Source organism: Channa argus, chromosome 4 (genome assembly GCF_033026475.1).
Source record: "Channa argus isolate prfri chromosome 4, Channa argus male v1.0, whole genome shotgun sequence".
Taxonomy (NCBI): domain Eukaryota; kingdom Metazoa; phylum Chordata; class Actinopteri; order Anabantiformes; family Channidae; genus Channa; species Channa argus.
In genome coordinates, this window is record NC_090200.1 from 4,926,989 (window position 1) to 4,941,188 (window position 14,200).

The 14,200-nt window shown below is 42.7% G+C and overlaps 2 protein-coding genes across 2 annotated transcripts; one reads left to right on the top strand and one right to left on the bottom strand.

Moving 5' to 3' along the window:
- Positions 1 to 541: 541 nt before the first annotated feature.
- pjvk (pejvakin) lies at positions 542 to 5,357 on the bottom strand. Its single transcript, XM_067502267.1, has 7 exons — positions 5,147 to 5,357; positions 4,298 to 4,493; positions 3,715 to 3,856; positions 3,207 to 3,324; positions 2,691 to 2,745; positions 2,561 to 2,595; positions 542 to 2,514 (listed from the first exon to the last, which is right to left on the bottom strand). Exons 1-7 carry the CDS (start codon positions 5,355 to 5,357, stop codon positions 2,213 to 2,215), a joined length of 1,059 nt encoding a protein of 352 aa, XP_067358368.1. The 3' UTR covers positions 542 to 2,212.
- A 1,511-nt stretch (positions 5,358 to 6,868) lies between these two features.
- On the top strand, positions 6,869 to 14,114 carry pwp2h (PWP2 small subunit processome component). Its single transcript, XM_067502587.1, has 21 exons — positions 6,869 to 7,026; positions 7,388 to 7,500; positions 7,793 to 7,887; positions 7,991 to 8,090; positions 8,197 to 8,340; positions 8,415 to 8,550; positions 8,654 to 8,874; positions 8,957 to 9,100; positions 9,212 to 9,282; positions 9,403 to 9,539; positions 10,264 to 10,412; positions 10,500 to 10,647; positions 11,537 to 11,687; positions 11,794 to 11,974; positions 12,099 to 12,246; positions 12,381 to 12,489; positions 12,648 to 12,713; positions 12,843 to 13,061; positions 13,210 to 13,360; positions 13,564 to 13,638; positions 13,848 to 14,114. The coding sequence occupies exons 1-21, from the start codon at positions 7,009 to 7,011 to the stop codon at positions 13,999 to 14,001; spliced, it is 2,730 nt and encodes a 909-aa protein (XP_067358688.1). The 5' UTR covers positions 6,869 to 7,008; the 3' UTR covers positions 14,002 to 14,114.
- Positions 14,115 to 14,200: the final 86 nt, after the last annotated feature.

Here is a 14,200-nt window from a genome sequence, read left to right on the forward strand (position 1 = left end):
CCTCACTCTCCTCCTCTTGATTTATTCCAGGGCCAACCTCCTCCTCGGGCTGCGAGATGGGTTTTGAAAGATGCAGCTAATTAAAGACTCCATTAAATTTGTCCAAATGACTGATGAAGGAAGGTGGGCTGGATGCTGCAGCTGAAAATAAAACAGCCATTTTTGTTGCTGCTACTCCAAAGTTTAAATAGAAAAATATACAATTCCAGCTCCTTCCTCTGTTTCTGTTTTTATATCTGCTCCTCTGTGTCACTTAATAAATTACTCCTCCAGATGACATCACCTGGAGAAGTTTTCCATTATTAGGATTTCAGATAATATCATCTGGAGGAGCTCTGTAAAAGAAGGTTGACCAGAGTGTGAGCAACAAAATGACATAATCTGAACTGAAGCTTCCTCCAAGTGATGTCATCCGGAGGCTTTTTTTCAGCTAGAAGTAGAGAGATATTTTAATATACGGGACTCAAAGGGAAGTTTAATGGCTTTCAGTTACATGTACTACAAAACCAAGTTAAACATCAGTGCAGGTGTCTTTTAAAACTACAAAGAAAAAAAAACAGGTGACAGGTTAAACAACATATTTTATTATTACAATATCACTTGTTAACAACTGTTACACACATATGTAAAGAAATAGTTTTAATTTTCGGGAAATGTCTTTATTTGCTCTCCTGCAGAAGTCATTGCACCAGCCAAAAAAACAATCCATGCACGCATCCCCAATAATTCCCCAAATTATCATTTTGACATGCTGTTTTTTTGCACAGATTAAATAAAATAAAATACAAAATTAAACATGCTAACTAGGAGGTACTGGAGCTATTTGCTAAGCCACGCTAACCTGGTTAAAGCCTAATAGAAACACGACATAAGAGTGGGTTTAATCTTGCAGACAATGTGATAAAAATGCACAACTTGATTTAGCTGATGCATTTTTAGTTCGATGGTAAACTCACCAGATTGCAGGTAGTTTCATAATGTTAAAGCGATTTAAGAAAGGAGCTTCTAACTTGTAACCTGGTGTGTATCAATGGTTATGTTACTCGTAGTATGATGTGACTACAGTGTCCATGACCCAAGCAACTGTCAGATGACTAATGATCTTTTGTCTTGTTGCTGTTTACCCCCGAATTTGCTGACCTACATCTTTGCACTCCAGCTTGAGTAGTTTACAATGTGCATGTTAGACTTCTCTGATCTGTTTTCCAGCGCAACGCTCTGCACAAGATGGTGCATCAGGCCATCAATCCTTGAGGTGATGTCTCGGAGGTAAAAACACATTGCGAAATACTAGTGATTGCTACGCAGAAACTGGTCTCTGGACAAGTGATTTTTCTCTTTCGTTTCTGTGAGTGGCTGAAGAGGATTTCACTTGTTTCCTTTTGCAGAACAAGACAGGAAGTGTTGAGTATTTTTTTTTTTTTTTCTTGAATAACAGACTGATTTCCCATTCAAAGAGCCGGGCAGAGCCACAGGGGAACAGAAACCAAAGCAGATGGGAGGACGGCTCCTCCATCAGATCAGAGGTCACCTTCTGCGTAGTCATGTTTTATTTATGCACGTGTGATGAGCTGATGGTTTGAGAACATGTGCTTAACTTTTGCTCCTTAAAACAGCCAGTTGGTTCCACGTAAACAACCATAGAGGTTTTAGGAGTAACACAATGCTCGTACCAGTAGCTAATGCTAATGTGGGTGATGCAGAACATGATGGTGACTCATTGGAAATGAGGGCAAAAGCAGCATGGCACTGTCCTCTAATGACAGGCCATGTCCAGTCACTTCAATGCTTGAAAAGCTGAATGACTTAAGGCTCAAGTGTAAAGAGTCGGGGTTTTTTTTATCATATATACACACTTTATATGTGACATGAGGAAAGATACAAACACCAGGCTGTCCTCTTCAGTCCTTCACCCGATCCCACGTCAATCCACCTCTAATACCTCCCTCTGAATTATTCATCATCTGGCAGCCACAGAACACTCACAGCACACGTGTAGAAAAGGCCTGGTGTCAAAGGCAAACTGAAAGCGATATTGGTGACGCGCTACACTACAAAGGGAGAGATGACACCACGTTTACTGAAACCGTTGGCTGACGTAATGGCTGCAGGTGTGTTTCACGGGCATAGTGATCGGTTTTGTGTGAATCCGCATTTGAAACAACCTAGTAAACAGTAACACTTGTAGCATCTTGCACAGATCTCCTCTGGTTCACCTCAGCATTTTGTGCCAAAGGTCAAAACATGGCACCACGTGCAGGCGGACGTATTTCTGGCCCCCCGTCGAGCACTCCAAACAGCCGTAGACGGTTTCCCGCCTCTGGTTGCCCATGCCACACAGCGCGCAGGGTCCCTTAGGGATGTTGTGTTTGAGGAGGTTGACCCGTGCGTGGGAGGCTTGACTCAGGTAGGCGGTGGACACGTCCGTCATGCTGGCGGACTTCTCGTAGTAGTCGTTCACCATGTCGTCCATGTAGGAGTCAGAGTGGGTGAGCTCCTCGAATGTTCGGTCATCTACACAAGATGCATGATGAAGGTAAGTGGCAAAGCTGTAGTGCACACAGGAGGTTTTTGATCATGTAGCAGAGGTCATTACTGTACCTGCTCTTAACGGGTTTCCGTAGATGATCCCAGACAGGAAGCGGCGCAGGCGACCAATGGAGAAGCGACCGATGAAACCACCGAGCTGCTCCCTGATCTGCTCCCGCTCAAATCCGCCTTGAAACTCTGGGGTTACGCAAATGTCTGAAGAGAAGACAATAACATCAGCTCAGCTGCAGCTTTTCATCTCTATTTTCATCCAAGGCTGCTGCTTTATGGCTGCTGCTTATTATTTTTTTTTAATTTTTATTGTTGATTAATCTCTGGAGTAGTTGAATGAGTCCTAAACCCTGCAGTTCATCGAGCACCTTTACAGTATTTTATCTGTGAGCATCGGTTTTGCATAACTTTCATGATCAGCATCCCACTGCAGCCATATGAAATAAAGCAACTTTTACCTTCCTGTTGACTGTGGGAGCTTACTTCATGCAAAGGTGCAGTTACTTACTATGTTCACTAAACTAATTTCTAAGAACTCACTAAGTGATTTCAAAGACCCTCCAGGCCTCTAACAAGTGGAGACTTATCCAGAGAGCTTTTAACTTAACAGTTTTAGTTTAGTTCGCATAATAGTTTGTTTGTGTGAATGAAGGTGTCCTCCCTACCGAGCCGGCCGTCCAGTCGGACGAACAGTTCACAGATGCTGAAGGCGATGGTGGTGTGAGCCGGGATGACGATGGCTTTGTCTCGGCCTTTGGGGTTCCTGCCGTCGTCGATCTGAAACTGCATCAGACCAAACGCAGTCAGGGAGAACTGAACTGTACTGAACTCTACTGAACTGTGCTGTACGTAGAAAAGATTAATGCACAAAGAAATAGGGTAGAAAAATGCTGCATTTTGAGCGACACAGAAATATTTTAACATAGGGAAGTTTAAAAGCATTATTGTACATTTACACCCTGAACTGATGCCATAGAGAGCAAGTTGAAAATTAGGGGGAGTCGCCCTTGAAATATGATCACAAAAGATGGCGATTTGAACAATACATGCACTCAAACTAAAAAACGAGACTGTAAGTACCAGGTGCTGATTTCCTGACTGATCTTTTAAATCTAGTCCCACATAAAGAGCTGCATTCAAAATGAGTTCAAATGTCTTCAGGTGTGTGTTTACCCGCATGGTTGTCCCTCTCATCCCAGCGTGGACGGTCAGAGAGCACTGCCGCGTGGTGCGGATGCTCTCCACGACGACGCAGAGGACGCTTCGTCTGCTCTCTTTGGCCTGTCGAATAAGGCAGTGATCCAGGTCCACTCTCCTGAAAAGACAGTTCATATTGTCCAATGTTCATTTCATCCTTTACTAAGTGTTTAATGTTCCCGTGGCCATTTTGCAACACAGTAGTTTGCATCTGCTGTCTGTTTCCTGTCTTTCATTGAGCTTTAACATAGCTCCTGTGTGAAAATATATGATCGTGTTTTCATCCTCTCACTTTCCTTCTGTGTCAGGGAGTTCAGAGGTCAGATATCATTGTATGAGGAGCAAAACTGGCAGCAAAAATTTCAAACTGGAAAAAAATTGCTCATGACGGACGACATCTCTCCGTTCGAACACTGAATCAATGATCACAACACAGACATCTTAAGGCGGTTATTAATGAAACATCACCGAGATAGCACTTTATCTAATTAGCCTGAAGTGATACCACGATGACCCTGGTCACGCCGAGCAGCTGCTTGCACACAGTGTGTCGCCATACCTGGAGCTGAGCTCCCTCAGTAGTGTGGGCACCTCCAGCTCGTGCTTGGTCACGATGCCGAAGGACGCTTTGACGGCCACCGAGTCCGATCCGGTGATGTTGAAGCCCACGTCGTTGATGAGGTGGTTTCCCAGTCGACCGTTGAGAGCCACGTCAGATTTGTCTTCATAGTTGAGAAGCTGATAAGAGGAAACTCCTGCTCAAAGAAAAGGAGGATTTAATAGGAAATATTGAGAGCTGCCATGTATCTACATCTACTCATGTATCTACATTCACTCAGTTACTGAGAATATTTCCATTTTCCTTTTTTATACTACTCTGCTGAACTTACCTTATTCATATTTTAAATACAAATTATGTAATGTGTACAAATATTATTATTATTGTAAATATTAAGTAATATTAGACCAGCACTCAGTTTTTGTTCTTTATAAATGCTGTATTTATTGTTCATAAACTTTTCTCATCAAAATGTTAATTATGTGTCAAAACATTGTAAAAATAAACCACTGGTTTAAAAAAAGATCAATGTAAACATTTAACCCTGATATCATTTAATTATTATATTAAAATCTAAATTATTATTATTATCATTATCAAAGACTAGCTGTTCCTTTGCCATGACACAGCTAGAATAGTCTTAAACCTTCCCAAAAATGTCAAACTATTCCTTTGCATGTGATGATTTTTGACTTTATCATTGACAATTATTTCAATAAAATACCATAAAAAATATAATTGCTTGGGTTAAAGCTTTACAGACACTCTATACCTTATCTTGACCCACATGCACCGAAACAGAAGTTAAAATGTCTTAATTACAACATCTCAACCTGCTCATAACTCTACCTGCTGTGATCTCTTTCTCCCCTACCAGGATGTCTTTCAGTGAGAACGGGGTTGAGGCGAACTTGTTCTTCTTCCAGAAATACCTCTTCCTCTTCCTGGTGACCAGGCTGAGGGGCTGGTAGCGGTCGGCCTCACTCAGGCTCGGGACGGGTATCAGCCTCCCAGTGTCTCCAACCTGTTTTACAAAGTTCTTAGTGGCTGCAGCGAACATTATAAAAATATGTTCCTCTATTAAAAACCACACACACAGAAAAGGACTCTAGTTTCACTGATTGTTCTGGTCCTGTTTGCTGAGTCCTTCTGGATGGAGAAGACTCTTCCGGACTTGTGAAAGAATGAATAATGCAGATTGTGTGTAAGGGAATATGGGACAATGTGTGTTCACATGATAGGTCATTGTAGGCCTGCAGCTTCCTGACATGTGACAAGATGCAAAAACTCATTACAGGATTACGAAGGTAAGGGAATTAAAGTTTATTACAACAGATGATTTTAGCCTAAACAGTTATATCCTCTCCTTTGACTCTACATAAAACATCTGCCCTTTTTTGTGTAAACCTGAATAAACAGTCTGGAAATTTCTAAGGACATCTCTACTTCTTCCCCGTAGCTTGTTTTTTTTTAAGCTTGGATCATCTCCATCGTTCTGACTGATCTCTCCTGTGGCTACACTGCTGTCTGGTCTATACATCCAGAAATAGCCTGAAGGCTTCAGAAGCCACATGTAAGAAGTTTTCAGGAGCTGATGTCAATATTAACTTTGTGGACAGTATACTCCCTGTAATTTTCAAAGCTTGGACATGTATAGAAGCAGCTTGATCAAGGGCAAGAATGTCATCTGTCCTCTACTTAGACATGCAGGCTTTGGTGCACATTTACATTAAATTGTTAAATTTAAGATGATCCAAATCAAAGTTGACCAAATTAAATGAAACAGAAATGACATCTTTCACTGGTAATCAACTAGTCAGACCATCCATCCATCCATTACCTGTCAACGCTTATGCTATGTAGGTCGTTGGAGGGCTGGAGATGTTCCAGCTGTCATCGGGCGAGTGGCGTGGTACAAAAACTGTACATGGACACAAATATACAGTACGTATACGCACCATCTGTATATGGAACCACTTTCACATTGTGACAAAAAACTCAAGCCCATGATGCGAACACTACAAGAGGAAACAGGACGGCAGCATCCCCACTTAGTCATGGCTGTTTTTCTATTATCATCATCACAAGAAGGGGCGGCTGTAGCTCACTTGGTAAGGCAGCCATCCACGAACCACAGGGTCAGTGGCTTCGGTTCCCGACCCTCGTGGCTTGGGCTAGGCACTGAGCCCTGGCATGGCAGCAAGGTGTGTGTGTGTATAATCAGGTATATAAGCTATAGAAGTGGCCCTTCCTTACTGTGCTGAGCTGTACTACAAACTGTACACAATGCGCCCATTTAATGCTCTAAATATTTGGACTGCACAGGACATTTAAGCAATATTCTACGTACTCTTATTGCACAGGAGATCGAAATGTACTCACAGTTTGAATAGACCTTAGATTTTGTATCTATTGCGTTTTTGCCTCCCTGCCTTAAGTTGTGGATATGGCGGAATTTTGTGAGTTTCACGTTGGTATGAATAATAATAATAATAAGTATCGACCTATCTATTTGGCCTCCCCGCCGCTGGGAGGTGCTGTGCGTTATTGTCAACGTAAGTAAACCCGGAAGCGGCGAGTGTCAACAAAACGCAAACACGTGTGGTCGAACGTGCATGTGTGATGTTATCCCCCAATTTAATACTTCCACTGGATTGTATAAAATAATTACAAGTGTCTAAATGTGTTTGGTATAAGGAATATTCGGAAAAATGAAGTTTGCTTATAGGGTAAGTATGCTAACGCTACTGTTTATAACGAACCATGTAAACTTAAGTGTTAGCATTAAATGCTCAGACCGGCTAACGTTTTTGATAAACATTTTGTTAACATTGGTTATGTCGTTTTTATTGCCCTCTTTTTTGGGGGGAGGCTTATGTTCAATTTACTGGATACGCTCCTGAAAACGCAGTGAATTTACATTTAAGTGAAAGCCCCACTTTTACCAGAATACGTTATGGTTTTGTCATGTGGATAAAAGTATTTAATTTGTCATAGAGCAATTAGCTGCTGGAAAGGCGGGGTGCGACTGCAAAACTCCTCACCTTAAACTTCACCAGACAAAAGAAAACCTTTGTCTTGTCATTGCAGTTTTCCAACCTCCTCGGGGCAGTTTATCGTCAGGGGAATTTACATTTCTCCAAAGATGGTAACTCTGTGATCAGCCCCGTCGGAAACCGAGTCTCTGTCTTCGACCTGAAAAAGTAAGTCAGGACTTTAATGGCAATAATACTATCCACGCTGTCACAAGTCTGCTGTTTTGCACAGCCAGATGATGTCCAGATGTTGTGCGCTTATTCACTAAATCACATTGTAGGATAACTTGTTCTTTTTTCCTGATTATACTCCAGTGATGGGGCTAAAACATCTCTATTAAGATATAGTAGGATGATGCTAGAAATGCTGATGCTTTTAAATGGTAATAGTAAACTAAGCTGACCCTAATTGTTTATTAAAACCAAAGCAAGAATTCACACATATCTCCTTAATTTTAAGCAACACATCTGAGACACTGCCTGTCTCCACTACAAAGAATATCACATGTGTGGGTCTCTCTCCTGATGGCAACTTGGCAATTTTGGTTGATGAAGGTAAGATGTCGCACTGAACTGAATCGTTTTTTGGTAGTGATTTAAGCAGAAGTTTATGTCGTCTTGAAAAATAATTGCGCGTCTTCATGTCTTTGTCATACAGACGGTTCCGCATTGTTGGTCAGTCTCATTACCCGTGCTGTCCTTCATCATTTCCACTTTCACAAACCTGTCAACAGCATCCGCTTCTCACCTGACGGCAGGTGAGCAGCTCAACCCTGGATGTCTCAACTAAAAATCATCAAAAACCCAAAATAATGCAGTATTTATAAAATGTCTGTGTTTATCTGGCTTTTTTCCCAAACCCAGGAAATTTGTTGTTACAAAGGAGAATGTAGCTCTGATGTACCATGCTCCTGGAAAACAGCGGGAGTTTAACGCTTTTGTGTTGGACAAGAGCTACTACGGTCCGTACGATGAAACCACCTGTATCGACTGGACAGACGACTCTAAGTGCGTAAAAGTTAAAAGATGTGTTAGATGTCAAAGCTTCTAATTGAGAAAAATAATACACTTTTTTTCTGCAGGTGTTTTGTGGTAGGCAGCAAAGACATGTCAACGTGGGTGTTTGGTGCGGAGCGCTGGGCCAACCTTATTTACTACTCTCTGGGTGGACACAAGGACGTTATTGTGGGCTGTTTCTTTGAGAAAGACAGTTTGGATGTAAGCTGACATCTCGCATTTTACCTTTTGCTTTGCATAAAGCTTAAGAAGCGATCATGAAAACAGAGACTCTAAACATGTAAATGTTTTCCTGTGTCGTCAGCTGTACACAGTGAGCCAGGATGGGACGCTGTGTGTATGGGAGAGCGACACCGAACTCGACGGACTCGTTCTGAAGAAGAGCCGGGACAAACCGAAGCCCCTGAGACCAGGTGACGAAGAGGATGAGGTGATGGAGGAAGAAGAGGGAGAGGTCATCAGAGGGAAACCGGAAGCACCAAACGAGAAAACAATCAAGAATGTTCGGTACCAGCACAAAAGCAAGTAAGTAACTTCTAAAAGCAGTTCATTGTGGGTTAAAGTGGGTAGCAACCTTCTATCGCTGAATAATTTTATATCCTTGTAGACACTTCTTCAACAAAGAAGGGGACTTTAACAACTTGACCGCTGCTGCCTACCACAAGCCAACTCACATCCTGGTCACGGGTTTTGCTTCTGGTATCTTCCACCTGCACGAACTTCCAGACTTTAACCTCATTCATTCTCTAAGGTGAGGGAAAATTCAACTTAACTTAACCTTAATCGATTCATTAACTTGCTGTAGGGTGAATTTAATGACAGTACGCATGTGTTAAGATGGTTTTAATGATTCTCCTCAAAGTATTTCAGACCAGAGAATCTCTTCAGTGGCTATAAACAGCTCAGGAGACTGGATTGGATTTGGGTGCTCAGGTAAGAAGCTGTGTCCTTTTTTCAGCTCTGCACACATCTATTGATTAGTATCATGTGGTTTAGTAAAACATGCAAAAACATGCAACGATTAAAATATCTGTGTATTATTTGTTGTTAAAGGGATGGGCCAGCTGCTGGTTTGGGAGTGGCAGAGCGAGTCTTACGTCTTCAAGCAGCAGGGACACTTCAACAACATGGCCTATCTGGCTTACTCAGCGGATGGACAGTACATTGTAACGGGAGGTGATGACGGCAAAGTGAGTGCTCCACACCCTCCACTGTTGTTATATCAGTGTTGTGTAACTTAAAATTATAAATGTTGGGGGCAGCTGTAGCTCAGTTGGTAAGACAGCCGTCCACGGACCGCAGGGTCAGTGGTTCGATCCCCAGTCCTATACGTCGAAGTGGGCAAGACAGTGAAGGCCTAACAGCCCATATTCCTCCCCAGCTGTGCTCTGCCGTTCCAAGCGCGGTAGAAATTGGCTAATGTTGCGTCGGGAATGGTATCTGGCATAATAACTGTGCCAAATCAACATGTGGACAATAATCCGCTGTGGCGACCCTGAACTCACGGGATAAACCGAAAAGACCAAACAAAAACTGGGACCAAACTTATAACTGGGATTATAACTTCAGTCTGGTTGTGAGGAGTATTTTATGCTGTCAGACTGTTCTTTAGGCCTATAACTGGCTTTGTGAGACAAATTGACCTCTTTGATTTTGGTTTTGAAAAACATTAAATGGATTCATTAATAACTGGTATGAGATATTAGCCTGTTTGTCAGGCACACAGTCTTCTGCTCCACCCCTAGTTTGATGAAAGTAAGCTTAGTAAAAATGTCAAAAAGCAAAAGAATAAAATTATTTTTTTAAGCATCTTTACTTTCTTACATTTATGTTAAAGCTTTTATTTGGGCCTAGCGGCCTATCTGTATCTAATGTTAGGCTGTTTTTTAAATGTATTTTTTTTAACTTCCTAAGGTCAAAGTGTGGAACACCAACAGCGGCCTTTGTTTCGTCACCTTCACAGAGCACACCAGCAGCGTCACCAACGTCACCTTTACGTCCAGCGGCTTCGTCATCGTCAGCGCTTCGTTGGACGGGACGGTTAGAGCGTTCGACCTGCACAGGTGAACTTCAGAGGTTACTTTGTGAAAGTACTATGCACTTTATTTAACTGTGCACACACGGGTAAATATGTTTGCGTGCATTTGCAGGTATCGAAACTTCCGCACATTCACGTCACCTCGGCCTGCACAGTTCTCCTCCCTTGCAGTAGATTCCAGTGGAGAGCTGGTGAGCGCGGGCGCCCAGGACTCATTTGAGATCTTCCTGTGGTCCATGCAGACAGGCAGACTGCTGGAGGTAACCTAACTTTATTATTTACTAAGCACTTGTTCCGCTGAGGAACGTGTGGCTTACTCAGTTATGTGTGCATGTGTATATGTACTTGCCATGTGGAGGTAATGGGACAATGAATTGATAAGAACAGGGCAAAAAAGAACACATCAAATATTAACAACAGACAAAGACAAATGTACAACATCAACTTAACCACTTATCTACAGTTTTGTAAAAACAAATATCCCTTGAAGCAGGAGTCCTTTAAAACCTGTGCAGGAGCATTTCACAGGATTGTTGCCACAGTAGCAAAAGCAACACAGTGACCTTGTCAGTTTTGTCAAGGTTGAAAGAATAGTATAGCTGGAGATGGTCGGCGTACATGTGATATGACACACCCTTAAACCTGCTGATGATGTCTCCCAGGGGCAGCATGTACCAGATAGAAATATATAAACAATATTGCCGGTTCAAAACAGGGACCGGTTGAGTTGCTAAAACGTTTTCTAAAATGTTTGAAATAAAAGGAAGTATCTTAAATTGTTTGGAATAGAGGGGTCGAGGTTGGGCTTTTTAAGGAGAGACTGAACAACTGCTTGTTTAAAATTTAAGGGGGAAACAGCCGGAGACCAGAGAACAATTAATAATATGCAGTAACATCAAGTGAGCTGGAAGAGATCTTCCGGCTGCTCTCCAATGTAGTTCAGGGGGCTATGATTGAAGGTAAAACAATTTTAGGATTAGACTGGGGCTCCCAGATTCCCTCCAGGAGCACAAGCAAACAAAGACAGAAACGACAAGAGAAGGCGACAAGCAGCCTGCAACAACGTAGGCACGGCCATCTTGCTTACAGTGTGTGGACATTGATCTCATTTGTCATGTGTTATCTCTTTTCATTCCTATGATTTATTAGGTCCTTGGGGGCCATGAGGGTCCTGTAAGCTGCTTGTGTTTTAGTCCAGTTCAGTCCATTCTGGCCAGTGCCTCTTGGGACCGCACTGTCCGGCTATGGGACATGTTGGACAGCTGGCAGGTCAAGGAAACCCTTCCCCTCACCTCTGATGGTAAATCATGATTGACTCTACATCCTTCTCCTAAAAAAAGATTTAAGGGTCATCTAGATTGTAGATTGTTGACCCCACGGAATGTTTTATTTTCCCCTTCACTTAGGATTGTCATTGACTTACCGTCCTGATGGTCAGGAGTTGGCCGTGGCCACTTTGAACGGCGAGATCTCTTTCTGGAACCCCCAAACAGCCACACAGACCGGTTCTGTGGCTGGTCGCCATGACCTGGAAACAGGCCGCAAAGAGACAGATAAAATCACAGCCAAGCAGTTGGCGAAGGGCAAGTGAGTGAGAGACTCGAGTGTGAGGACACAGACAGTTTTTTTTTTTTTTTCATAGTGCAATGGTTAAACAGAATGATTTTTGTGGCATAGCATTGGTTCAGGTTGGATTGTGTTCACTTTCAAGGTCCTTCACGTCGCTGTGTTATTCTGCCGATGGGGAGTCCATTTTGGCAGGAGGTCAGTCCAAGTTTGTCTGCATCTACAATGTCAAGGAGCAGATGCTCATGAAGAAGTTTGAAATCTCGTGCAACCTGTCCTTCGATGCAATGGAGGTACGACCTCAGATACAGCTCCACCGCAGGATTGTTGGAGTTGACCCAGAATTTGCCAGTGCAGTTGAGACACAAACCTTGTATGTGGGTCCCCCTAATATGTTTTCTCTGCTCTGGCCATGTTTAACTTTAAGGAGTTCCTGGACCGACGAAAAATGACAGAGTTTGGCAGCTTGGCTCTGGTAGACGAGGGAGCTGGAGACGGAGACGAGGTCAACATCAGCCTCCCTGGAGTCAGAAAAGGTTTTCTTTTGTTTTTGTACTGCATTAATGTGTAATTTTTCAACAAATTGATCAATTACAGTCACTATTTGTTTTGTTTTCACATTTCCACCTCACGTTTTCCATTCCCTAGTTTTTTATGACTTTACACGTTTTACTCATTGCATGTGTCTTTAAAGGTGATATGAGCTCTCGACACTTCAAGCCAGAAATCAGAGTCAGCGCGCTGCGATTTTCCCCAACTGGTAGGTGACAGAATAACAGTCAGCAGCAGTGGTTTTGCCTGAGTTGATGATAAAAAAAAACATTGTTTAAAAAAATAGGGCAGCTTCTTTGCTTGTAGTGAAGTTGTTGTGGTGCCCATTGTCTCTCAGGTCGTAGCTGGGCAGCCACCACCACTGAGGGCCTGCTGGTATACTCCCTTGATGGATCTCTAGTCTTTGACCCCTACGACCTTGACCTGGACGTGACACCGGCCAGCATACGCAAGCAGCTACGGCTTCAGGAGTGGACATCAGCCATTGTCCTGGCGTTTAGATTAAATGAAACAGCCCTCAAGCAGGAAGTGCTGGAAACCGTGCCGCATGGGCAGAGTGAGTGAACGATCTTTAACACGATGCAGCCATGGTATTTTAGTCGTGTGTTAAATCTCTAAACACTCTCCTCTGAGTTGTTTACAACTTACTGGCTTTGAGCTTAGCACATCTGAACCCGACTATATATGTTTGGTTTGGATTACAGTACCAGTGGTGTGCGGCTCTCTTCCTGACATTTATGTGGAAAAGCTTCTGGGCTTTGTGACGACTTGTTTGGAGAAGTCGGGTCACCTGCAGTTCTACATGACCTGGGCCAACAATCTGCTGATGCTGCACGGACAGAAACTCAAAAACAGGTCCGCCCGAAGTCTGTTTCTTACCGTTTGTTTTAATGAATGTGCGTTACAAGGAAGTTAGGAGAGAGTTTCTGATGTAAGCCACAGTGACCTCTGACTAACAAGCATAGACATAACTCTTCAGATAGTTACTGGCTGTAAGACAAGCATTTCATGGTGTTTAGTGACTGTAGCTATGTTCTGTGTATTTCTTTGGTGCACAGATCAGGAGCCATACTTCCCACCCTGCAGGCGCTGCAGAAGAGCATCCAGAGACACTTTGATGATCTGTCCAAACTGTAAGTCTCAACGTGGACTCCCCACTGTCCCCCATTGAACCAAATTAATGTTACACTTTACTGATTTTGCTTAATTTATTACATGAAAGGGAGATTAGTCATAACAAGTAATGAAAAATGACCCCGAAACCACAAAAGTCTGACCAGTTTGACGAAATTCTGATATTCACATCAGTCGTTAACAGTGTATGTGTGTTTTCTCTGTACAGGTGTGACTTCAACATGTATAACATCCGTTATGCCGCAGCCCTCTCAAAGCAGAGGGGTGTGAAGAGGCCTGCCGAGGAGGAAGAGCAGGACGCCGAAGAGCTGTCAGAGGAGATGAGCGAAGCTTCGTTGGACAGTGCAGAGTTGACGTTGTAGGCTGACGCCTCCACATTTTACCATTGGCACAAAGAGAGAGAATGATTGTAAATGTACTTTATGAACATTATGAAAACAAATGTTTTTTTATTAAATTCACGTGTAAATGAGCATTTCTAATGTTGTCTTTGGTCTATAATTGTATGCGTTTAAAGTGATATTTGTGCAATAATATGATGTTTTAAAAAAACAGCAGCTA